The sequence below is a fragment of the Nicotiana attenuata genome, unplaced genomic scaffold (assembly GCF_001879085.1).
Source record: "Nicotiana attenuata strain UT unplaced genomic scaffold, NIATTr2, whole genome shotgun sequence".
Taxonomy (NCBI): Eukaryota; Viridiplantae; Streptophyta; class Magnoliopsida; order Solanales; family Solanaceae; genus Nicotiana; species Nicotiana attenuata.
In genome coordinates, this window is record NW_017674524.1 from 62,985 (window position 1) to 90,463 (window position 27,479).

Here is a 27,479-nt window from a genome sequence, read left to right on the forward strand (position 1 = left end):
AAAAAAAAAAAAGGAAATCGAAACACACGTTCCTCCCTCACTTTTCCTGAATCTACAATGTCTATTCTCATCTTCACATTCAATAAACTCCTAGCCATCAATTCCATTAGCTCCGCAAATCCTCTCAGGTCTCTTACTCGCTACATAATTTTGACCATCTAATCATCTTCATTCTTGTTAAAATATTGATGGAATGCTCAAATTACCAAATGATGTTAAGAGGTAAACTGCTTGTGCCTGGTCAACTACAAGAGATTCTTCCTAACCTAAAGCATCAAAGACTAGCTGCCAGGCAATTTGGAAGCAGATTAAGGTGGTGGGACAATCACTCCATCAATATTCTATGGAGTGAGCTGATGTTAGGGGACCTATATAGTGGGGGCTCAGGAGGTGAATTCAATAGGCAGTGGGAGAAGGGAAATGATATCCTCAAAGGGAAATTTTCTGTATCTGGAAGGATGTTCGAGAGAGTAACAGAAAGTTTGGCAATATGCCAATAGCGCCACTGCGAAAATTTCTTGAAGTGCAGTTTGTCATTAGTCTTCTTTCACTAATATGCTTACAAGTCTCATTTAGCAACATTAAAGCTACTGTTTCTGCTCGTGATGAATAATAGACAATTACTATTCTTCTTGTCTAGAAGCAGAACAATAAACTGAAAGGATATCATCTGTGTAGTAGCATTGGCTATCAGTTCTGCAGGAAAATCTGACTTATGAAGAAAAATTAGAAATCCAAATAAAAAGTGACCCTTAAGATTGGAATTTCGCTTCTAGTACAGCTGACATTGTCTTTCTTTTGTTTCTTTCCCCAATCCCATTTCCTCTCTATGCTGTGAGGATAGGATCTTGACAATGCTATTAAGGCGTTGAATGAGAAAACTGTACAAGGGCCAATGGGAGGTCCCTCATGCAAGCTTCAGGTGATTTTTATCCTTTCTAGTTTTCATAAGTTGTCCAAGCTGATATCTTCAACGATAGTTTACAGATATGTAAGCCTATATTGGTGATTAATTATGATTTGCTAACAGGTCGAAGTTGCTAGGCCAATGGACAAGAACAGGAAACGAGGTCGTGAGGATCCAAACATGTCCAGTACCATTGAGAGTCATTCCAAGCTTTTGAAGGATGATCCAAATGTTGAGATGATTAGGGCTCCTAAATCAACTGCTCAACTGGTGATGCAAATGAGATGTTAATTTTTTTTTTTAATTCTGACGATCTTCTCCTTTAAAATATTTAAAATGCTGGCTTTTCAATCTTGCAAATGTTTGCCGGTAAAATTTCCTTGAAACTAAAGTAAAAGCAGTTCTCATAGGAATTTCCTGCGCTTGCATTGGGCAAAGCTTATTTGCCAACTTGATGCTTCTATGTTTGTAGTATGCCGTCATTTCTTCTTTTCAAATATGCAAGAGATAACGACTACAATTATGCCTCAATCTCAAGCTAGTTGAGGTCGGCATATGAATTTACATTACTATTGCACTCTACTTGAACCCATTTCATTGGATATTCTATAACGTGGAGTTCCATGGTACTAGAGGTTCTCTAAATCTGCATGGATTCATGCGACTGTAGGTCTTTGAGATAACTTCATTCTATGTGATTTTAGGTCTACCTCGTTTCTTTTCATTTGGAGGTCTATGTAGGACATGACCAAATTGTCTTAAGAGATCTCTCATTTTATTCTACTTGAACCTTATGTCGTATGTGGACATTCTGATTTTCTCTAATCTTGTATGGTGGCACATCTATCTTAACATTAGAATTTCTGCAACACTTATATTGTGGAGTGGATATGGGACCTTAGAGGACAGAAGTTCACTCCCATATAACAATGCTGGTCTAATAAACGTTTTATAAGATGGGGTAGCACCTAATATTCTGGTAGCTCTCCTCCACTTCAACCATGGAGGTTTGGTAGGATGGGGTTTACCATATCAAGATAATATAATAGGAAGCTATTCGGTCTTATGAGCATAAATGCTTGAAGGAAGTCTATATGTTAAGTTATTGTGAGCTACATGATTGAACTGTTAAGCTCATTTTGATTAGAATGGTTGATATTTGTTGTAAAACTCCAAATCTGTCTTCTTTGGTTTGATTATATTTCTTCACTCAGGAGATGGATTATTCGGATCCTTACGAAGCTGCTGTAGTTGCATTACCTGTGGTTGTCAAGGAGCGTTTAGTTCGGATCTTGCGGCTTGGTATCGCTACTAGATATGATGTAAGTTAACGGACGGACACTACTATCCGAAGTAGTAATTCTGTTTGTGTATTAAGTCTTCCTAATTTGTCAAGAAGGTTTTCATGTCAATTCTTCCCAAGTAGTGTTCTTTTTAATTCTGTTATCATCATAAGCAAAATATGCAAATTTCTTCTTTTCCTGTGAGTATGTATTAACAAAGAAAGACATGTTCGGTGTTGATTGCATTATGTAGTTGGTTTGTATTGGTTTCTAGTGTTTGTTTATTGAACTGCCAAACAAGCTGATATAAAATTTGAGATCTTCTTTCTTGCCTCTTCCTTTATATGGATTCTTGAGGAGCGGTGTTGGCTCCTTCCAAAAGCAAACTCACGATGCACAACCTAGAAGTGGTGGGTAGTGGCAAGATATAAATTCTTTGTTTTCTGTCATGTGGTATCTATAGTTGTCAATTCTTTTTTACTAATGTAAATGTCTAATATTAGTGTATTTATCCATGGAATCTTTCCATGTTTTTGATGGTACCTATTAATTCTTTGTTCTAATGTAAATGTCTAATACTAGTGTAGTTATCCATGGAATTTTCCATGTTTTTGATGAAATAGTCTGTAATTTTGTCTGTATTAGTTCATTGCTGTAGCGGGCGAGTTGTGTACTAATTACGGTATGGAAGATTTTGTTCTTATTTCTTAGGATCCGGGATGGGCCATTTTATCTCTGCAGGAAGGTGGAAAAAGTGAGACATAATGTAAATTATACAACTACATGATTTACGTGTATGCTTGTGTGGTCAAACAACAGCTAGAGTTTTTACCTGGTTCGCACGTCGCATTATGAAATCTGCACGATATATTATTTTGCAAAACATAAGCTTTTCACCTGCTTTATGCAACATCTGTTACCTAATAATAGTTGCTGTAAGGACTACCAATTTAGGATGTTGATTGTTGTGTATTACCTAGAACCAGCTAAAGGTTTTGAATGAGTTTTTATTTTCAGATAGATGTTGAAAGTTTAACCAGTCTTAAGATGTTGCCCCAGTCAGCTGCCATATCTATTCTTGACCAGGTCTGAAATATTTATACCTTTTGTGAATCTTTCTAGTGAGAATTTCAGTATATTCAAAAACAATTAAAGATCGATCCTCATGCTTCTATTTTCCAATGCCTTTTATGTATAGTTCATGTTGTCTGGAGCTGATATGCAGAACAAGGGAGGATATTTAGCTTCGTTAATTTCTAAGGTATGTTCTGTGGAGAGCAGATAAGCATCAAATTTTTTATCTTTGTTTGTATACTCTTTTGCGCTCATTATCAAACAAATTCTTTTCTGGATATAGCAGCAGGTTGAAAAACTGGGACTGAAACAATTCGATAGTAGGTCAAGGATAGAAGATGCTGGCTTGAGGGTGCCAGAACCTGACAGGTTCTCTACAAGAGTTCGTTTGCCAGATCTAGATTCATATGCCTCACGAGTACCCTTGCCCATGCCTAGGTTAGCTTGCATTTCAATGCTAGATCATTAGAACTATGCTGCATGTCTGGTGCTAAGAACAGAATGATGTTGAGCAAGTAAAAGTAGTCTTGGAGTGATAATTTGCTTTGCTGGCTCTTTAGTGAAGACTATTAGTGAAGGTTGGAAACTATTGAGGTAACAGGATCACCTTGCTGCTGGTTTCTTGCAGGGCTGATGTTTACACGTCTCGCTATTCAGCGTATTTGGATCCCCATCTGTCTGGTAGGATGACAACAAAGAGGATGGAGGAAGCAAGTTCCCATTTGCAGGCGACTTCACTTCTGTCTAGTCGGGTGACAACGAGGATGGAGGAAGCAGGTTCCACTTTGCAGTCGCTCCTATCTGGTGGGGTGACGACAAGAAGGATGGATGAAGCAAGTCCGATTTTGCAGGCAACACTCCTTCCATCTGGTCGGGTATCAAGGATGGATGAAGCAAGTCCCAATTTGCAGGCAACATGGAGCCCTTCTCCTACTAATGACAGAATTGGACTTAATTCACACATTACCGCGACTGCTGATCATCAACATACTCGACCACGGATCAGGTTTGATCCCTTCACTGGTGAGCCATACAAATTTGACCCCTTCACTGGCGAGCCAATTGTTCCCGAGAGCTCAAGTCATCATCGAAGCCTGTACTGAACGTTCTGAGCATTCTAATTTACAAATGGCTTATTGCCAAACCTATGTAACATAATGATGCGTATTTTTGTTCATCCGCAGCTGTAAAATAGTAGCTGTTAGCAGGATTATTTGGTTATGTTTCTCATTGACTTCATTGATTACCAAGGTGCTATTAGAAATCTTGGCAATTACAATTTTACTCCAGTGGAAGTGTGTACTATGATCATTGACATTATTATGGCTTAGTAGAAACAACGATAACCCAAGATAAAGCTTCTATTCTTCAACTTCTTCACGCAAAAAGAAAATCCCCATTCAGCTGGAGGTTTATTTAACCAAAATATGTTTGATCTTTGGTAGTAAGTCTCTTTGGTTTCAAAATACTCATTGCTTTGTAGTTTCTTGTTACGGTATGAATAGAAGTAAGATAATTTATGCTTTTCTTTTTCACTTGGTGCATATACAGTAAGACAGTAGTTATTTTCACAACATAGCTCTTCTATGTGTACCTATTCAAAGTTTTGAAAGAAATTCCTTTTTACCTGACTGTAACCTTCCTTTAAAAGCCGTTGCACTGCCAAAGTTCACGGTATGAAGGAAAAACAGTAGTCTTAAACAACTTCTTCCGTTTACAATTAATTACCATATCTGAGCCAGTCCACACCAACACACTATTGCTCTATTCCGCCATATTGTAGAATCGTGGACAAAATTGAATGTTAAATTGTCAGTAATTAGCCAAACAGTATAATTTACAGCAGACGGTCTAGGCGGAGGTAATCGAAAACAGCCTCTCTACTCCACCGAATTAGGGGTAAGGTTTGCGCACTACCCTCTTCAGACCTCACTTGTGGGATTCCACTGGATCATTGTTGTTGTTGGTCTTGGGGGTAGGGGGGTGGGGGAGTGGGGGGGGGGGAGAGATACCACCTGGCGCACAAACCTATAAAGAGTGGCCAGATAGTGTCATTAGACACAATTAACAATTAACTATTATAGTCAACTCCGAAAGCTCTATCATCCCTAGGCAACTCTAAATCAACTATGACAGTCATAACTCATACATTAAAAAAATCAGCATTAGATAAGAGCGACAAGGAACTGGCTTTGCTACAAGATACATGAAATGATATTAAAGAATCTTATTCTGAATTATTCAAACGATAAAAGTAAGACTGTACTTCAGAAGAAAATGACTTTAAATTGGATTTCGGCATTGTGCACAACTTAAATGGCAATCCACTCTAGCAGCATAACTATGTACAAGTTTTAGCCAAAGTGGACATATTCCAACTAGGCGATTAGCCACCTGACAGATCTAAAAACCACTGAGCTTATTTCCAGTCCAGCATGTCTAGAAGCCACAGGACCTCATCTTCAGAATTGGCAGCATCACAGAAATCCATCTCAATCCCAAAAACATCAAGTGCCCCTTCATTATTATGGTCCATGAAAAGCAAAGATATCCATGCCCGAACACCCGATACAAACAAGCAAATAGGAGAGGAGAAGTCAAGATAATCAAAAGCTAAAGCCCGATATGCTGTTCGATCAATATAATCAAAAAGGGATTTCTTTATAATGCATGCAACTTTATTGGCATCTTTGCGTCCAACAAGCACAGAGACACTGACCGTCTGGCACAAAGGAATCGTAAATCTTGGTTCCACAGGTAGAGTCATCTTGTATTCAGGCCCTTCCAAGTGGAACCTAAGCACGTCGCAGATTCCAGGAGGCGGGATCCAAATTCCCTTCTGAAGAACAGGCCCTGGTACCACATCTGAAAATATTATCTTCTCTTCAGTCCAAATATCAATGTAGAACTCCAAGTCATTGAAGGAAAGTCTCGGAGGGAGAACAGCCCTGCGGTATTGCCGTTTATGAAAGTTTTGAAACAGTTTATAGTAGGTTACAGTAGGAGGAGATGGCCGTTTGCAAATTGATGGCCATTTTTTAGAACAAAGACATTTCCAGAAGTAATCATCTCGTGCAATATCTCGCCACTGTTTGCACACTATCATACATGTAGCCAGGTCAGTACCCTCCAGAAACGGGAAAACAGCCTTCAGAATTTCTTCACATGCCATTTTGTGAGCAGCAATAAAACCAGCTAGGCAGAGAAACTCTGCTCTTTAGCTCTTTATACCGTTTAATACAAAGGTGTACACAACAAGAAAAACAGCAGGGAAGAAAATCTGCTTTTTGCTCTTTATAAACTTTTTGGTAATCCAAGGAATTGGCTCTCAGGTATCCCAGTTGATGCAAGCAAACTGCATTTCAGAGAACGGATAATCCTTCACCTAGGTAATGACTTGCAGAAGCATGGAGTTATCTGCACGCAGAATTTTGAGTTAAAGAAACCGGCTTCCTTATGCAACAATCGAGATTAAATATATGAATGTACCCTAATATCTATGTATATATTTAGACTAAATCATGCTTAGATGACTCGATATCATGAATAAAGAGAAGATAAAAAGTATGGATAAAGCTATAAAGAAATGTTTGGAATCAGAACAGATGAGGTCACTACTATACACAAACATCTCAAACACTTTAGGATTACTGGGGTCCCATTTTACAATGACCAAACATCTCAAACTATTCAAGATTACGGGGTTCCCACTCAATAAATATTTCGAATGAGTAAATAGGAAAATATACCCAAAACTCGCAATTATATTTCCTTACGAGATATGCTTGGAAATAAAAGAGACTAGAGGCAAGGATAAATATGCTCTCGGTTAGATGGAAGGAGGGACAAAGACATGTACAAGCTACAGCTTTCGCAGTTTGCTTATTGATCTGTATCAAAACATGAAGTCATATAAAGATCATAAACCAGCCTGTACAAGTTTTAAACAAAAAACAGTAAGGTTTTGTCTAAATCCAACTAGCTGTCAGCTTTATGGAACCAACAAGGAGACGAGATGCTGCTTAGAGATTACTATCCGCCAGTGGCAGAGCCAGAAAGTTTAACGAGGGATTACAAAAATGCAAACTTGCACAGAGAGTGATACACCAAACTATCAAGGGTATTCAACAATTCTCTTTCTCACTCACACGCACGCACACATATATATAACAAAAGTTTGTTTTTACCCAATTTGTACAGTGTAATTTTTCAACAGACTTAGCTCCAGACTGGTTATCAGCGCTCAGTGACACAGATCAACATCCCAGAAAATACTTGAATAGAAAAGGATGCGCCTTTCTGTATAAAACAGATTTTAAGAAATTACCCAAAAAAGCAACGCCCTAGAAAGCAGTAAAAGGAAAAGGACAAAGTATTCGAATCCAGAAACGAGTAAAACAAAGTAACTCCAACAACCCACTCCAAAATGTTCAATTTTTCGTATTTTTAAGGCTGGAACAAACAAACAAGTGTAATTTCTGGATAAAAGGAGGAAAAACAAAACCAACGAAGGAAAAAAAAATAGAAAATAGAAAAGCAGAAACCCTAAATTAAAGAATACGACAAGAACAATAACTACTATGCCTCAATTCCAAAATCCTCAGTCCGTTGTATGATTCCTATACTAGTTATTCGGCTCCATCTGAACCCTTAATTCGAATATAGCCCTAAATTAAAAAAATTTGCTTCTTCTGATCTATAATAAATGAGATAATGATCATGAGAAATGAAGGTAGAGCTAAATCAAACAATTGAAATTGAGAAGCTAAAATTATGAGATTATTACCTCTTTAAACAAAGCAGATTAAAGAGAGAGTCTCGGAATACATTCCACGGTAATCGTCGCAGCAATCCAAAGAGGAAAATGATTAGCAGACTTTGATTTAAATAGAGAGAGAGAGAGAGAGAGAGAGAGAGAGACTTCTAAGAGATTTGTTTGGATGTGTCGTCAAGAAAAAAAACTGTGTACCGTTAGGATAGGCTCTGTGGTCCCATTTTACCAGATTGTAGCAATCTAACTGTGCTGGACTATGCAACAATCTAATACAGTATGCTGCAGATGCATAGGATCATATCCAGCTTCTTCTATACTTGGTCAAGGCCGACGACCAACGACGGCGTTTCGTTGCGTCCCACTTTTAAGCAATAGAGTACGTAATTATTAAAAGGTCTTAATGTTTTTTTGGGTTAAGTTTAAAGATATGAGACCCTCCAAAACTGAATTAAAGGTTCATAATGTTAGTATAAGATATGTTCTTGATTATCAATTAAAGTGGTTTTACTATAAATAATATGGGTTGGTTGGGGAGAGAAACAAGAAAGAGAAAGATAATACTATGATTTGCAACTCTTCACTATTTTTATCCTTTTTGAAAGCAAAAAGAGTATTCAACTTTTTCTTCTATTAATTATTTTTTTAAATTTTTTTTGTACGTCATAATTCAGAATAGTACTCAATCTCAAGGAGCATTCAAAAATTCAATCATAGGCGCTCAACTAAAATGCTGGAAATGAAGTAGAGAATATGTTAGCGGGTCCTATTATTGTTTATTTTTTCTAGTTATACACATACAAATGTACAATACATGAATAATATATATATTATATCTCTACCGGTTATTTTTAATACTAGTATCTATAAACGTGCGTTGCACGTTAATAATGACACATGATGATTAAATATTTATTTGTATGAAGGAAAAAATAATTAATTAATGAGAGAAATTTTATGTATAATAATACAACAATTATCTAAATGTCGAAAAATATTATTACATTAGCATAATACGTGAATTCAAAATGAAAGGACATCATTAGAACTTAAAAAAATGATTAATTTAGTCATATTAATTAGATAATTATGTATTGTAGTTTAAAGGTATCTAATATGATAATATCTTACCGAACACTTCTTTGTAGACGATGTTTTTTTGTGCATGTTTCCTTCTAATGATTTGGTTATTCTGCCATAACCAGAACTCTCGTTGTCGATATTAATATCCCTCTTGAAAGTGCAACATATAGTTATTCGTGCAAGAAAACATATTGTTGTAAACATAGTTCAAGATTTAGGATGTTTGTCCTTGTGCTTCATTATAATTACAAAATATAAGCATATTAAAATTTATTTTTACACAAATTTTAAAGGATATTCTTTAGTTTTGGAAGACGAAAGTTGATTTCAAGGATAAAAACGTACGTAGAAGCACGTTGACCAATATCATAATTTCTGCATGTGATTTTATTGTCGAAACTTCAATATACTAACTGTGTACTATTACATAAGCTATTCGGTGGATCTAAGTTTTCAGTAGCATGACGGGCATATTTTTCTTTAAAATCAATCTATATCCAATCGAAGGTCAATTTTAACTTAGTCTATTATATATATGGTGACACTAACATACGTAAGAAATAATAAACTTGACAACAAACCTGGATAGTAGAAAGTCATTTGATATTAAAGTATTTAAGTATTCTTCTTGGTAGTAATTGTTGGTATCGATCATCTTCGGTTGAGTCAAAACTAAAAAATATTTTATTTTTACCATAAAACTTAGCAATCAACCTTTTATTTATTGATCAATATATTCATTTCTGCTAGCTAAGATAACTCTTTAATTTCTATCATTTAATTTGCACAAATTACGTTTTAATCTACTGATGAAAATATTTTTCTTATTAAATGCACTACTATTACCCATTTGGATTGATAACAAAGTGTTCTGGAACAACTAAACTATTTTTTATTGGGTGCTCTTCGTCATTTTCGACTGGAAGTAAGAAGTCACTGAATGTTGGATCTGTTCTTACTTTTATAATTTTTGTTTTGAATCTTTTTCATTTGAGTCCACAAGTATAATTTTGACAACCTAGCTTTTGTAGTCTTTGCTTTCGTCAATTACGGAACTACTAATAGTACATGACAGAAATCACTTCCTAAACCATTACTTTTCCACTAAATGGTTCATTGATATCCAATATATCTCTAAAACTCTAGGCAATTGTTTCAATTCTTTGACGTTTAGCCATAAGCCCTTCATCCCATATTATCAATTTGGCTTCCTTATAAATTTAGCACTATTGCTCTGCTTTGATATATTTGTGATGGTTTATTTCAGTTGTTTGAAGAGGTATATCAAATCTAAAGTGAGTTGTACGACCTCATAATAAAATCATTGATGGTATATCACTTGTTATAGCTAACAATATCATGCATCTTGGTCTGACATTTGCAAGTAATGCATGACATAGGAAAATTATTTCGATTCTGGCGGGGGTGTCCACAAAGGATAATTCCGCTATACCAGATCGACTCTTTATAATATAGTCTTGAAAGCTTATTTTTGTTTAGGATATAACTTTGATTGTGCTTTCTCAATCACTTGCATGGCCTTTTTAATACTATGTTATTTTTTTTTTTTTTACTTTTGTGATCTAATTTTCTTAATCTCTAACGCTCTTTTTATGGAATAAATTTATGTACCCTAAGATATTGTTTATTGAAAAATAATTTTACTCATATGATGAATTTAAAAACTAATTACAATGCATTCTTTGCTAAATAGTTAATTGAAGTTTTGATTATTTGGTTTTAACATAAAAATAATTTATTTTCTATTAATTCATATTTTTAATGTTAGTTTATCTCTTGTTTTGAATATTTAATCGTAATTATAATTTTATCCCCCATAAATTTTATTTTAAAAGAGTAAAAAGATCGATATGACATTCCACTTTTAGATATTTGTGTTTGCAAAATCATTAGTGGTATTGAATCTTATCAACCTTTTTCTTTCTCTTTCTCACATATTTATATTCTTAAAAAAATTCTTAGTTGTTCTTTAATAATTAGGTATATTTTTCAATATTACATGAGAAATAAATAATAACAAAATATTATTTGAGTAGGAAAGCAGTTCAAAATCAAATATAAAAATATTATCATGAGGATTTTTTCTCTCAATTTCAACGCGTTATGTAGTTCGTTTAACATTACTTTTATTTTTTCTTAGTATTGGATATTATCAAGTAGTAATGTATTACCAATACAGAGGATTCTTATGAAATTGATTTTATCAAACATTCCTATATATTTTTAATAAGAATTAAATAGACAAACTTTTATTAATTTTATGATTTCAAATATTAAAAATTAACATAGTAGCTATTATAGTCCAAAAAAAGTTATTAAAGTTATGTTCTTTCCCTATGAGTTCTTCTGTTTAATATTTTAGGGCTATTTTGATCTATAAATATTGTATTCGAGCTTTTATAATAATATAAGTTCTCCTTTTAAAAAAATGAATTTGGACATATAATACATGACAACAACAACGACCCAATGAAATCCCACAAGTGGGGTCTGGGGAGGGTAGTGTGTAAGACCTTACCCCTACTCCAAAGGAGTAGAGAGGCTAATACATTGTCAAATTAAATTAGTAATTGAACAATATAATATGTTTTAAAATTAAATTAGTAATATGATTTTTTTAAGAAGTATATCCTAAAAGTAATATGATTACATGATTAAACGTATTAGGATTATATTAATAGGATTCCTAAAGATAATCATGTAGGATTCATAGCGTATATTATGTCCTAAAACTAATAGGATTACAAGGCTAGTGTCTAGAATTCCGGTTATGTCCCTTTATGGTGAGTTAGTATGCTTAATATTAAAAGGTTATTTTTGCAAACTAACATTATGTACAGATACATATATAGATAAGAATATAGATAATGATAAAGGATTGCACCAAATATTCTTATCTATGTAACTTTAGTATATACAGTGCACTTTAGAATTCCAATAATGAGTAGGACACCATGATTGGTATTAGTATTCCATACAAATTCACATTAGGAATTTAACGTTATAATTTTAATCTACAGGAAATTATCTTATTTGAAGATACGATTTTCATTTTGGAGGATTATCAACTATCAACATTGTATTCATGCATGATAAAAGATTTGACAACAACACTGAAAATGTTTTGGCAAATAAATGAACTAAAGTTCGACAACAAAATTAAAACTCATGAAAACCTATCAATTGCATACCCAAAAAGATGATAAAGAAAGAGTAAAAAGCACATATTTTTAGGTTTCATTTCGATTTCAAAGAAATATATAATAACTTTGAGAAGTTACCGAGTTTTGTTAATTTCTTTCTGCAACACCACACTTTAAAATTGATTTCATTAAAGAGTTTACAATTGACCTTTAAGTCTAAATCCCATTGAATGAAGAAAATTATTTTCACTCAAATACTGGTACCAAAATATGGAATATTTTAGAGTTCTAGTGCAATAGGAAATTAGATTTAGTATTCGTAGTTCATATTTTATGCTCAAATTCAAGTTCAACAGGGAATGTATTATAGAGTTCATATTCGTAGTTTGAATTTAATAAGAAAATGAGTAAAACACTACATGGCTAAAAGTATTAGGATTGTACTGAAAGTAATCATGTAGGATTTCTAACGTGTAGTATTACGTCCTAAACTAATAGGATTATAAGGCTAATATCTAGAATTTCGGTTATGTCCTTTTATGATGAGTTATTATGCTTAATATTATAAGGTTATTTTTGTAAACCGACATTGTATTCATGCTTTTATAATAATATAGATAAGCAATTGAATTGACGGTTATTTGGATTAATTCTTCAATATGGTTACGGACCAAGAATTGAAAGGCTCTTGGCATTATGGACCATACTATCTTATCGTCGGCCCACGTGTTTGGCAAGTCCGCCCAAAATACTTGACTCAATGCATTCCACCAGAATATATTGGGGATTCTTACATAGATAGCCGGTCGAATTCACTATTTATTTTTTCTAGTCATTATACATAAATTATGTAATGACCATATATGATTATACATATAAAATACATGAATGATACATATATTATACATTCGCTGGCTATTTTAAGTTTAAGCGCTTGGATAGACGACTATTTAAGTTAATTCTTTAATATATTGGTCAGCCCGCTACAAGATTCACCCGTTCAGCTGTATATTTAGGGGTCATTCTGTAGGGTGTATAAGAATAATACTAAATAGGGTATATTAGTAATGTTGAGATTAGTTATGCTAGATTTATTTCTTATCGACTGTTTGGTTTGGTGTATTTAAGATTTTTAAAGGACGGATCTGTCTTCATACATGCTTATCCATATATTAAAAATTATGGTATTGCTGGTGTCATGGTTTGATGTGTATAAGAATAATACTCAATAGGGTGTATAATGGAAAACACTACCAAACAAGGAATTAATAATATCAATGCTAATACAATATATACATGTATTATTTTTCCAACCTCGATCCTACCAAATGACCCCTTAGTATATGTCGAGTATATATAAAGTGTAAAGTAATTGTAAATTCAGTGAATATAATATAAACTGATTATATATAATCATTATGCTATGATCACACACTATATATTGGCTAAAATTCCTAAAAATAACAACTAGCGGTATTTTTTGTTGTGGCCTTTGTTAGGATAATGTGTAGTGTACTTCTTATTCTTTTTAGGGAAATTATCATCTATGTCCATTTATAAGTAGCTCATTACAAAAATTGGTCAATTTATAAAATATTATTAATATTAATCAAATATTACTAATATTAGTTAAATATTACTAATATTAGTCAAATTAAGTATTAATAATATTTAGTGTTAGCATGGGGCAAGTTATTAAGTCTACTGCAGGCAAAAATGCAAACCTTTACAGATCCAGTTAAGAGTACAAAGATTTAAATATTTAGTGGACAAATCAAAGTGAAGAAAAATTGAAAGTTACACAAGTGATCTCCCTGTGCTTTCTAATGTTTATTGATACATTGACCTTGTCTTTTTAATATTCTTTTCTTATTTTTATTTTTCTTGATATTCTTTTAATTTGAGTGTTGTATGGGTCAAAGTCAAATCAGAGAAATTCGACATGCGAAGACAATTGTCATAAGTAATTCGAATTGTGCTGTCTGGCCGAGGTCGAGCAGTAAGGCCGAGGTCGAGCAGTGATCATCAACAAGGCCGAGGTCGAGCAGTGATCATCAACAAGGCCGAGGTCGAGCAGTGATCAACAACAAGGCCGAGGTCGAGCAGTACAAATAGAAGTAACGGCTAGTTTTGTTTTGGAATCTTCAAAGGAAATATTCTACTAAATATTCTCTCTAATTGTACTATTTAGGGCTCCTTGGAATATCCCATATAAAGAGTACGAGAGACAAGGGAAAAAGGGAAACTAGAACAGAGAACATCTAAAAAAGCAGACTCTTTCTCTCTCTAGAAAAAATACAAACACATCTCTCTAAAGAGATTAGATTATCTGTTATCCCACACTCCCCATCAGATCCGAAAAGGGCCCTAAGATCTTGTATTTGTCTATCATTCATCTTATCAAATGAAAGAGGATCCGCCTCACTCAAGATTGGGTGAATCTTCTCCTTTATTTACATTTTATTGCCATTTAGTGTTATTTAATGCATGGTCTTTTTCATACTATTAGATCCGGCCATAACTACTGCCAGCACTTGTACTCAACTATATTTTTCTATTCATGTTATCCATCTCAGATCTAGAATTAATTATCTTTACCTAGGATTTACCCTCTATATTCTTATTTAATTAGTTTAACAAAAGGTCTCATACTTTTTAGTCAAATAATTTGGCGTCGTCTGTGGAGATTTTCTAGTTAAAATTTTAGTTTTCTCTAGATCTCTAAAAATCAATTCTTACCCACTTTCTCTTTCTCTATATACATAGCCCATATATATGTAGTGATGAACATGAAAGTTTAGGGATCTGCTGCTAGGGATACACTTCGCTCTTATTACCTCAAATTTTGTTGGATTATGAGATGAGAGTATACACTCTTGAATGTAGCTGTTAGAAAAGAGATTGTTGTCTTTCTACACCATCAGCTTTGGTATTTGTTGTACTACAAACATGAACTTGAATCATCTGATTGTTGAAACTGAAGATACTTTTGCTAGCTTGCTTGAAATTGCAGCCAACAACGATATAGAAGCATTTAAAAGTTGGATGGAGCGTGATATATCTGGTATTCATGAGATTGGGCCATGATTGTGTGTCTAAAGTTAGCACTCGAGTGCGGAGCAAAACGAGTCATCCTACGCTGCGACTCTCAGCTCGTTGTCAATCAAGTCACAGGGACTTTCAAAATCAAGGAACAAAGACTGCAAAAAAAAAAAAAAATAGGCCGAGATCTGCAAGCTATTACCCGAGTTCGATGAATGCCAGCTCGACCAAATCTCTCGAGCACAGAATATCGAAGCAGACGGCCTTGCCAAAATGGTAGCGGCCACTAAAAGCATAACCGGAGAAGGGAACATGGTCACACATCCACTCGTCGACCGATCAAATTGAGGTAAAGAACGATTTCATTTGGTTTTACCTAACTATTTTCTAAGTGGGATAGAAGCAGGAGCATTCTCCCAGATATGCGAACAGGGAACCATCGCCGTCATATAAAAATAAATATGGTGTGCCGCTTCGGCCTCCCCAAAAAGATCAGTTGCGACAACGAACCCCAACTCATTAAGAAAGAGGTCGCCGAATTCTCCGAGAAGTAGCATATCACAAGAATACTCTCCATGCCGTACCGCCCAGTAGGCAACGGGCAAGCGGAATCCTCAAATAAATCGATACTGAACATCATGAAGAAAAGAAATCCGAAGACGCCAAGAGACCACATAGACTGGAACTAGATTACCAGCCCAGAAAACATGTAAATCTCTCCGATATATGTAGGCAAAGAATGAATGCATGAAGCTCACCCGCATTTTTGCCAAAGCGACGCTGCATCAATTAAACAAGTTATATTCGACCTCGTTCAAAGTAACTACGGGTTACATTCGACTTCGCCGTACCGCGCAACAGGCAACGGGCAAGCGGAATCCTCGAATAAATCGATACCAAACATCATGAAGAAAAAAAATCCGAAGATGCCAAGAGACCACATATACTGAGATTGGATTGCCAGCCCAGAAAACATGTAAATCTCTCCGATATATGTAGGCAAAGCATGAGTGCATGAAGCTCACACGCATTTTCGCCAAAGCGACGCTGCATCAATTAAACAAGTTATATTCGACCTCGTTCGAAATAACTACGGCCTACATTCGACCTCGTTCAAATTCACGCCCATACGACCCCCGATCATTATCAAACAAAGGTTGCATTCGACCTCGCTCGAATTAGCTCACATTCAACCTTGCTCGAGTTAACATTCGACCTCGCTCGAATTAACTCACATTCGACCTCGCTCGAATTAACTCACGTTCGACCTTGCTCGAATTCACACTCGATCTCGCTCGAATTCACAATCGACCTAGCTCGAATTAACACTCGACCTCACTCGATTTTACATTCTACCTCGCTCGAATTAACTCACATTCGACCTGGCTCGAATTCACATTCGACCTCGCTCGAATTAATTAACATTCGACCGCGCTCGAATTCACAATCAACCTCGCTCGAATTTACATTCGACCTCGCTCGAATTAACCAACATTCGACCTCGCTCGAATTAACTCACATTCGACCTCGCTCGAATTAACTCACATGCGACCTCGCTCTAATTAACTAACTTTCGAGCTCGCACAAATTAACTCATATTCGACCTCGCTCGAATTAACTCACAGTCGATCTCGCTCGAATTAACTAACATTCTACATCGCTCGAATTAACTCACATTCGACCTCGCTTGTATTTACATTCAACCTCGCTCGAATTAACCCACATTTGACCTCGCTCGAATTACCCAAAATTCGACCTCACTCGAATTAACTAACACTCGATCACGTTTGAAATAACGCCTACCAATGATTCCTTTAAAACCATCAATCGAGGAAAACGTTCAAGACAAAGAAAAATAGAATCAGAAATAATTAGCAAAAATAACATTCCAAATCAAAAGAGGTATCTGGAAAGGCATCTTACAAGGGCCAAATCGCCCGTCCGGATCTGAGGACGCGGAGGACCTCCTCCGATGCCGCCATCCTTGCCAAAACTGCCATTCTGGCCTCGTTGGCCTTCTCCAACTCTACCATCTTCTCGATCAGGTCATCACTCGATTCATTGGCCCTGGTCGAACTCTGCTCAAATTGAGCTCGCAGGGATACAAATTGGACCTGAAGATCGATAACCTCAGCCGTGATCCTCACTATTCGACCTCCCCATCCGAATTTCTCGAACTACGATTAATGAAATCCGCTCACCGAGCTCGACCAAAAGACGACCTTGATAAGCGGATGGACTAACTGTATGGGTCAAAATCAAATCAGAAAAATTCGATATGCGGAGACAATTTTCATGAGTAACCTGCAAATCGAATTGTGCTGTCTGGCCAAGGTCGAGCAGTAAGGACGAGGTCGAGCAGTGATCATTAACAAGGTCGAGGTCGAGAAATGATCATCAACAAGGCCGAGGTCGAGCAGTGATCACCAACAAGGCCGAGGTCGAGCAGTGATCAACAACAAGGCCGAGGTCGAGCAGTACGGATAGAAGTAACGACTAGTTTTGCTTTGGAATCTTTAAAGGAAATATTCTACTGAATATTCTCTCTAATTGTACTGTTTAGGGCTCCTTGGGATATCCCATATAAAGAGTATGAGAGACAAGGAGAAGAGGGGAACTAGAACAGAGAACATCTAAAAAAGCATACACTCTCTCTCTCTAGAAAAAATACAAACACATCTCTCTAAAGAGACTAGATTATCTGTTATCCCACACTCCCCATCAGATCCGAAAAGGGCCATAAGATTTTTGTATTTGTCTATCATTCATCTTTATCAAATGAAAGAGGATCCGCCTCACTCAAGATTGGGTAAATCTTCTCCTTTATTTATATTTTATTGCCATTTAATGTTATTTAAAAATGGTTTTTTTCATACAATTAGATCCGGCCATAACTACTGCCAGCATTTGTGCTAAACTACTCCCTCCGGACCATATTAAATGACCAATTTATTTTTTTATTTTGGTCCAAAATAAGTGTCCATTTATATAATCAAGAAAGAATTCAATTTATTTTTACAAAATTACCCTTATGTACATATCCCTAAAAAGTTTTCTTACTCCTCGCATTAAGTATTTAATTAAGGGTAGTTTAGTCATACTAGGTATTTTTGTATAGAATTTAGTATTTTCTTAATGGGCGTGCCAAAAGTAAATTGGTCACTTATTGTGGACCGGAGGGGGTATATTTTTCTATTCATGTTATCCATCTCAGATCTAGAATTAACTATCCTTAACTAGGATTTAACCTCTATCTTCTTATTTAATTAGTTTAACAAAAGGTCTCATACTTTTTGGTCAAACAATTTGGCGCCGTCTGTGGGGATTTTCTAGTTAAAATTTTAGTTTTCTCTATATCTCTAAAAATCAATTCTTACCCACTTTCTATTTCTCTATATACATAGCCCATATATATGTAGTGATGAACATGAAAGTTTAGGGATCTGCTGCTAGGGATACACTTTGCTCTTATTACCTCAAATTTTGTTGGATTGGGAGATGAGAGTATACACTCTTGAATGTAGCTGTTAGAAATGAGATTGTTATCTTTCTACACCATCAACTTTGGTATTTGTTGTACTACAAACATGAACATGAATCATCTGATTGTTGAAACTGAAGATACTTTTGCTAGCTTGCTTGAATTTGCAGCCAACAACGATATATAGGCATTTAAAAGTTGGATGGAGCGTAATATGTCTGGTATTCATGAGATTGGGCCGTGATTGCGGGTCTAAATCTAGCACCGAGTATGGAGCAAAACGAGTCATCCTATGGTGCAACTCTCAGCTCGTTCTCAATCAAGTCATAAGGACTTCCCAAATCAAGGAACAAATACTGCAAAAATACCAGGCCGAGATCTGCAAGCTGTTACCCGAGTTAGATGAATGCCAGCTCGACTAAATATCTCAAGCACAGAATATAAGCAGACGGCCTTGCCAAAATGGTAGCGGCCAGTAAAAGCATAACCAGAGAAGGGAACGTGGTCACCCCTCCACTTGTCGACCGATCAAATCAAGGTAACGAACGATTTCATTTGGTTTTAACTGACTATTTTTCTAAGTGGGATAGAAGCAGGAGCATTCTCCCAGATACGCGAACAGGGAACGATCGCCGTCACATAAAAAAATATGGTGTGCCACTTCGGCCTCCCCAAAAAGATCAGTTACGACAACAGACCCCAACTCATCAAGAAAGAGGTCACCGAATTCTCCGAGAAGTAGCATATCACAAGAATACTCTCCACGAAGTACCGCCCAACAGGCAACGGGCAAGCGAAATTCTCGAATAAATCGATACTGAACATCGTGAAGAAAAAAAATCCGAAGACGCCAAGAGACCATATAAAGACCGGGACTGGATTGCCAGCCCAGAAAACATGTAAATCTCTCTGATATACGTTGGCAAAGCTTGAGTGCATGAAGCTCACCCGCATTTTCGCAAAAATGACGTTATATCAATTAAACAAGTTATATTCGACCTCGTTCGAAGTAACTACGGGTTACATTCGACCTTGTTCAAATTCATGCCCATACGGCCCCCGATCATTATCAAACAAAGGTTACATTCGACCTCGCGCGAATTAACTCACATTCGACCTCGCTCGAATAGCTCGAATTCACATTCGACCTCGCTCGAATTCACACTCGATCTCGCTCGAATTCACACTCGACCTCGCTCGAATTCACACTCGACCCCGCTCGAATTAACACTCGACCCCGCTCGAATTAACTCACACTCGACCTCGCTCGAATTAACTCACATTCGACCTCGCTCGAATTAACTCACATTCGACCTCACTCGAATTCACATTCGACCTCGCTCGAATTTACATTCGACCTCGCTCGAATTAATTAACATTTGACCGCGCTCGAATTCACATTCGACGTCGCTCGAATTTACATTCGACCTCGCACGAATTAACCAACATTCGACCTCGCTCGAATTAACTAACATTTGACCTCTCTCGAATTAACTCACATTCGACCTCGCTCGAATTTACATTCGACCTCGCTCGAATTAACCAACATTCAAGCTCGCTCGAATTAACCAACATTCGACCTCGCTCGAATTAAACCACATTCGACCTCGCTCGAATTAACTAACATTCGACCTCGCTTGAATTAACTAACACTCGATAACGTTCGAATTAACGCCTACCAACGATTCCATTAAAACCATCAATCGAGGAAAACGTTCAAGAAAACGAAAAATAGAATCAGAAATAAGCAACAAAAATAGCATTCCAAATCAAAAGAAGTATCTGAAAAGGCATCTTAGAAGGGCCAAATCGCCCGTCCAGATCTGAGGACGCGGATGACCTCCTCCGATGCCGCCATCCTTGCCAAAACTGCCATCCTGGCCTCATTGGTCGTCTCCAACTCTACCATCTTCTCGATCAACTCATCACTCGAGTCATTGGCCCTGGTCGAACTCTACTCAAATTCAACCCATAGGGATACCACTTGGACCTGAAGATCGGCACCCTCAGCCGCGATCCTCACTATTCGACCTCCCCATCTGAATTTCTCGAACTACGATTAATGAAGTCCGCTCACCGAGCTCGACCAAAAGACGACCTCGATAAGCGGACAGATTAACTGAATGGGTCAACATCAAATCAGAAAAATTCGACATGTGGAGAAAATCGACGTGAGTAACCTGCGAATCGAATTGTGCTGACTAGCCGAGGTCGAGCAATAAGGCCGAGGTCGAGCAGTGATCATTAACAAGGCCGAGGTAGAGCAGTGATCATCAACAAGGTCGAGGTCGAGCAGTGATCATCAACAAGGTCGAGGTCGAGCAGTGATCAGCAACAAGGCCGAGGTCGAGCAGTACAGATAGAAGTAACAGCTAGTTTTGCTTTGGAATCTTCAAATGGAATATTCTACTGAATATTCTCTCTAATTGTACTGTTTAGGGCTCCTTGGGATATCTTATATAAAGAGTATGAGAGACAAGGGAAAAAGGGAAACTAGAACAGAGAACATCTAAAAAAGCAGACTCCCTCTCTGTCTAGAAAAAATACAAACACATCTCTCTAAAGAGATTAGATTATCTGTTATCCCACACTCCCCATTAGATTCGAAAAGGGCCCTAAGATTCTTGTATTTGTCTATCATTCATCTTTATCAAATGAAAAAGGATCTGCCTCACTCAAGATTGGGTGAATCTTCTCATTTATTTACATTGTATTGCTATTTAATGTTATTTAATACATGGTCTTTTTCATACTATTAGATCCGGCCATAACTACTGTCAGCATTTTTACTCAACTATATTTTTCTATTCATGTTATCCATGTCAGATCCAGAATTAATTATCCTTAACTAGGATTTACCCTCTATCTTCTTATTTAATTAGTTTAACAAAAGGTCTCATACTTGTATGTGTATCACACTATGTATCATTCGTGTATCACATATGTATCATATTTGTATCAATTGTGTATCACATGTATATCAATGTATGCCTGTGTGTGACATACATGCGTGATACATGTTTGATACATGTGTCGCAGAAGAATTTTTGAACTCGATTTAATTACAAAGTTTGATACAAAACCAGTCCAAATCAACTCCAATCTTCCTCAAATTTTGTATATTGAATTATCTGTATGTTTTCAATGAATTTCAACTATACCCATTGAAAAAGTTCCTTGTTTACTTGGATTTTTGGAATATTATATATTTTCTTTTTGTATTTCATCACCTTATTTGCTACCTCACCCATGAAATTTCTTTTCCGTCTTGCATCTAATGTTACTAATCACGCTTAAAAATATGGAAGGTGATTTTTGCATGTGATTCCTTGAGAGAAAGAACCTTATTTATTTGGTTTTTTAATTTTTATATGTGCTTGGCTAGTTTTGGTAAGTATATGACTAATTGCTAGAGGTTGGTAAGTTGAGACTTATTTGGGGCATTTGTGCAAGTTCCCTTCTTTTTACCTTTTTACTTTTTGTTTCCCGCAAAACAGAGTTGTCACTTATATTGCTTTTATGTTATTATGAAAATTCTGGAAACTCAATATTTGAAGTGAGACTGAATGATGTAGTTTATAGTATTAAACTAGTTGTTTAGATTCTTGCTTAGCTCACTCTCAAACCATGCACAATAGTTTGTCGCTAGCGTGTAGGCTTATATATAGCTCGAAGAAGCTGCAACCTACTACATCTAAATTCATAATTTTTTATATGAAGTATAAATATATATATATATATATATATATATATATATATATATATATATATATATATATATATATATATTTATACACTAAAATTTTAATAATATAAAATTTAAACCTATAATTTTATAATATAATAAATTTAAATTTTGAATTTACTACTCGCCGTATCTATTATGGCTCGTGGACATCGGCATTTGGCAATGATGATTTGAAAGAAAAAGGTGGGGAAAAGCGTTAGTATGGACTTGATATTTTCATATGGTGCGCGACGTAAGCAACAACATGAAAAAGGGAAGGAAAAATGAAGCACAAAAATTGGGAAAAAAAAAGAGGACAAAACGACAAAAGGGAAAAAATGGAAAAGAAAAAGAAATGCAGGAACCATTGTCGCGTGCGGGGACAAAACAAGTGGGTCAGTTGGGTCGAACCAAAATTAGCTCACTTATTGACCATGGTCCTAACAGCCCCCCACCTCACGGGACCCAGTTTCATGAAAAATTAACCATTTTTGAGTTAATTTTATGGATGGTTAAATAATTTCATTTTATTAGATGAACGTCATTTTTGTAACGAAAAGTTCATTTAACTTATTAAAGTATCACGAAAGCCATTAATTATTTTTCGTAACAAAAATGTCACTTATTTTGTCTAAATATCACATAAAGTTACTAGGAGGAAACAAATGAAACATTTTCTTTGTTACTACAAAACAATAAAGTGTCTTGTCAGTTAAAAAAATAACTAGTGATTTTAATGATACCTAGGCAAAGTTAAGTGATATAAAAATATTTTAGTAATTCTAATACAAGAAGATAAATATTGAGTGACTATTCATAAATGCTGTTATTTTCCTTTAAAATCATTTTATGATTCATTTTTCTAACAATCAAAATTATGTTAGACATAAAAGTTGGTGATTATAATGATCAATTCATCATACAAGGTGTAGGACACCTGTATTGGGAAAAATTAAGTTCATATATAGAATTGATTGAAAAGTGACATGTCACGACACGTAGACTGGTCAAAGGATGACAATTGACAAAGAATAGTTCAAGAGGCACGAGCTACAACAAGCACGGGCAGGAATTCAAGAGATTCAAGAAAGATAAATGCTCGGACCTCTTTATGATCGAAGGTTGAGCTAAGAGAATGAACCTGATAGCAGAAAAGGGTATAGATACGTATTGTCAGTAATCAATAGGCATTAGTTACGGAAAACGTTAGAAAATCTGTACTAAATCAAAATAATGATTACCATTTATAACGTTACATGAAATGCCATTGATTGTCAATAATGGCTCTATTATGACAGAAACAAAACGTATTACCTAGAGATAGCTATAAAAAGGGAAATGCTGATCATTTGTGAGGACACGAAATACTATTGCAATATACAGATCTATTTTATTTTCTTCAGCTTTTTAAAGTCAATTTCTTTTTTATTTAACTATCAGTAACCCGAGTTCTTCTAAAATAAAGCTTTGGCCGAAATCCCAATTTTTGGTTAAACAAATTGGTTCCGTCACCGGGAATCTGATAATTTACTCCTTCCTACATTTATCTTTTTATCAATCATGTCGAATGTGAACGACAACAACAATCAAAGAGACCATCAACTCCAGTTGAATCTGCAAGGTGTTGGGACCCCTATCCCTTCTCCACAAAGTTCTCCTCGACAATCTCGAGAAGGAACCCCTGATGGATCTCAATAAAATGCAAATGATCAATTGGAAAACGATGAGGCTATCAACGAAGCTTTGCAAAAGTTAATCGCTCAACATGTTAGCAAAGCTCTTGAGGCTTTCGCCAGCCAGTTGCCGGTCGCACCACCAACACCAACTCCGAACAATAATACTTTGGAAAACTCACGTTCTGGGCTCGTTAATTCAGGCAGTGGCGGAACTCCCAGCGAAACTCGTGATGGCGAGCCAGGTAACACAGTTAATTCTGATTTGCAAAATTTAGTATTAACCTTGCAGAAACAGCTTAAGGAGCAAAGCAATCACATAGAGCAAATACCTGGTGTACCGCCCGTAATCAAGGGAATAGATATGGATAGATATTCGCAACAACATTGGAAACCTAGTGCTGCTCCTTTACCGATTCCGAAGAAGTTCAAGATGCCTGACATCCCAAAATATGATGGCACCACCGATCCACGAGACCACGTGACTGCATTCACCACTAGCGTAATGGGCAACGATTTAACCAAACAGGAAATTGAATCAGTATTGGTCAAAAGATTCAGTGAAACACTCACTAAGGGAGCACTAACATGGTATTCTGTTTTGCCCGTAAAATCTATAAATTCTTTTGCTGAGCTTGTAGATTCGTTTATTAAAGCACACTCTGGAGCTCAAAAAGTCGAAAAAAAGAATGGAGGATATTTTCAAAATAAAGTAAGGAGATTCGGAGCTGCTCAGAGAATTCGTAGACAGATTCCAGCGGGAACGGATGACGTTGCCACGCGTACCTGATAACTGGGCAGGTATGGCATTCACCAGCAATCTAAATGAGAAAAGTTCGTAGGCCACGAGACGACTCGAAGAAAGCCTGCGAGAATTTCCAGCCACAACCTGGAATGATATTTACCACAGATACATCACAAAGATGCGGATAGAAGAAGATATTATTATCCAGTTTCAAAAAGAAGAGAGAGTAAGTTCAAGACGTGCTGAAACTGAAAAAAGGTCCAGGAAAAACAGATACGAGCCTTACATGGGACAAGCGGGAAAAGACTCACGATCAAAACAGGATAACTCAAGGTATGACCGTAGGTCGAGAGATAGAGAATCAGGTTGATCTTCAAGGTTCAAAAAAGAGCGGGACACACGGGAGATACGCGGTGATGATAGAAGCTCTAAAGCGATGATTGGCGGTTACAGTTTCAATGTAAGCATTTCAGAATTAGTAGCGGTATTAAGAAACATGGGTGATAAGGTGCGGTGGCCAAAAGAAATGAGATCAAATCCAAATAGGCGTAACCCTGATCACTGGTGTGAATTTCATAACGATCATGGTCATAAAACGGTAGATTGTAGATTGCTACAAGGTGAGGTAGACCATATATTAAAGCAAGGATATCTTACCGAACTATTTAGCGAAAAAGGTAAGCAAGCGTACATGAAGAACAGGCAGGAGCCCCCTAAACCTCCTTCTCCGAAAAGGGCCGTTAACGTCATAAGCAGGGGCGAAGAAATTAACGGTGTGACATATACGGCAGCCAAGAAAATTTCTAAAGTTACAGTTACACACGGGAAGCGGGTTCGACATGTTTTGGAGGAAGAAAGCATTACATTGGATGATGTCGACGCGGACGGCATACCAACTCCACACAACGATGCATTGGTAATATCTCTAATTGTACATGATACTAACTTGAAACGAGTTTTGATTGACCCAGGTAGCTCCGTGAACATCATTTTGCTAAAAGTATTAAGCGAGATGCTAGCTGAAAATAAGCTAGTACCCAAGGCGCATACTTTATCTGGCTTTGATAATTCGAGCGTCGTAACAAAAGGAGAAGTAATACTTACAACATTCGCAGAAGGAGTTATCAAAGATACGAAATTTCAGGTGGTAGAGATGGATATGGTTTACAATATGATTCTCGGGAGACCATGGATTCACAAAATGGACGCTGTGCCATCTACCTTACATCAAGTCATCAAATTCCCATCACAATGGGGAATCCGTCAAATCCGTGTGATCATTTGATATGACAGGGATACCCCCGGAGGTAATGATTCACAAGTTAAATGAGGATCCATCATATCCACCTATCAAACAAAAGAAAAGAAAGCAGGGGTCTTTCAAAAATCAGGTGATTCAAGATGAGGTCCAAATTTTTTTTAAAAATAGGCTCTATCCGCGAGGTAAAGTATCCTAATTGGTTAGCTAATACTGTAGTGGTACCAAAAAAGAATGGCAAATGGCGAGTTTGTGTAGACTACACCGACCTTAACAAAGCTTGTCTTAAAGATTCTTTTCCGTTACCACATATAGATCAACTGATTGATGCTACTGCAGGACATGAATTGTTAAGCTTCTTAGATGCATATTCAGGGTATAATCAGATTAAAATGGATCCCCTAGATGAGGAAAAAACTTCATTTATAACAGACATGGGGACTTACTGTTACAAAGTAATGCCCTTTCGTCTCAAAAACGCTGGTGCCACGCATCAAAGGTTGGTGACCAAGATGTTTCAGGAACATCTAGGAAAAACTATGGAAGTTTACATAGATGATATGCTTGTCAAATCTCAACAATCAAGGGACCATATACCACATTTGTTTGATACATTTCAGATCTTACGAAAGTTCAATATGAAGCTAAATCCCGAGAAATGTGCATTTGGCATCTCATCAGGTAAGTTTTGGGGTTTTCTTGTTTCTAATGTGGTATTGAAGTAAATCCCGTGCAGATCAAAGCCATTGAAGAAATTCCTGACATGCTTACAAATAAGAAGGAAGTGCAGAGACTAACGGGAAGAATTGCAGCCTTGGGGAGATTTATTTATAAGTCTTCAGAAAAATGCTTTAAATTCTTTTTAGCTCTTAAAAATCTCAGTTCGAATGGTCTGAGGAGTGTCAAAAAACACTCAAAAACTTGAAGACGTACTTGTCAAATCCACCGCTGCTCGCAAAACCAAAAGATGGGGAAAGGTTGCTTATCTATTTAGTAGTTTTAGAAGTAGCGGTAAGTGTTGTTTTGGTTCATGAAGACCAAGGTAAACAGTCTCCAATTTATTATGTTAGCAAATCATTATTAGATGCGGAAACACGGCATCCTCAACTAGAAAAACTTACACTTGCATTAATCATGGCATCTAGAAAATTAAGGCCTTATTTTCAATGCCATCCTATCTCTATAGTGACTGCTTATCCCTTGCGTAATATATTAAACAAACAGGAACTATCGGGTAGGTTAGCCAAGTGGGCCATAGAATTGAGTGAATA

General features: G+C 36.3%; 2 protein-coding genes across 8 annotated transcripts in view; one reads left to right on the forward strand and one right to left on the reverse strand.

The window, feature by feature from the left end:
* The window catches only part of LOC109218814, an 18,316-nt gene extending 13,701 nt beyond the window's left edge, over positions 1–4,615 (forward strand). For 5 of the 6 annotated variants that reach the window (XM_019383204.1, XM_019383202.1, XM_019383205.1 and 2 more), the window contains 7 exons: positions 845–922; positions 1,031–1,177; positions 2,122–2,229; positions 3,208–3,276; positions 3,389–3,451; positions 3,548–3,702; positions 3,893–4,615. In XM_019383204.1, the coding sequence (XP_019238749.1) occupies positions 845–922; positions 1,031–1,177; positions 2,122–2,229; positions 3,208–3,276; positions 3,389–3,451; positions 3,548–3,702; positions 3,893–4,367 (1,095 nt within the window). In that variant the 3' untranslated portion in view covers positions 4,368–4,615. The remainder of the gene's footprint in view (positions 1–844; positions 923–1,030; positions 1,178–2,121; positions 2,230–3,207; positions 3,277–3,388; positions 3,452–3,547; positions 3,703–3,892) is intronic. The other variant, XM_019383203.1, reaches the window with a different exon arrangement.
* Positions 4,616–5,410: 795 nt separating this feature from the next.
* On the reverse strand, positions 5,411–8,179 carry LOC109218819 (F-box protein At5g39250). Of its 2 annotated transcripts, XM_019383213.1 has the most exons (3): positions 8,051–8,179; positions 7,452–7,563; positions 5,411–6,681 (listed from the first exon to the last, which is right to left on the reverse strand). In XM_019383213.1, the coding sequence occupies exon 3, from the start codon at positions 6,434–6,436 to the stop codon at positions 5,684–5,686; it is 753 nt and encodes a 250-aa protein (XP_019238758.1). In that variant the 5' UTR covers positions 6,437–6,681; positions 7,452–7,563; positions 8,051–8,179; the 3' UTR covers positions 5,411–5,683. The 2 variants fall into 2 exon arrangements, with proteins under 2 accessions (XP_019238758.1, XP_019238757.1); XM_019383212.1 differs by lacking the exon at positions 7,452–7,563.
* Between the last annotated feature and the right edge of the window lie 19,300 nt (positions 8,180–27,479).

Coding starts and splice junctions, on each gene's coding strand:
- LOC109218819 (XM_019383212.1), bottom strand. CDS start 6,436: ATGGCATGTGAAGAAATTCTGAAGGCTGTTTTCCCGTTTCTGGAGGGT.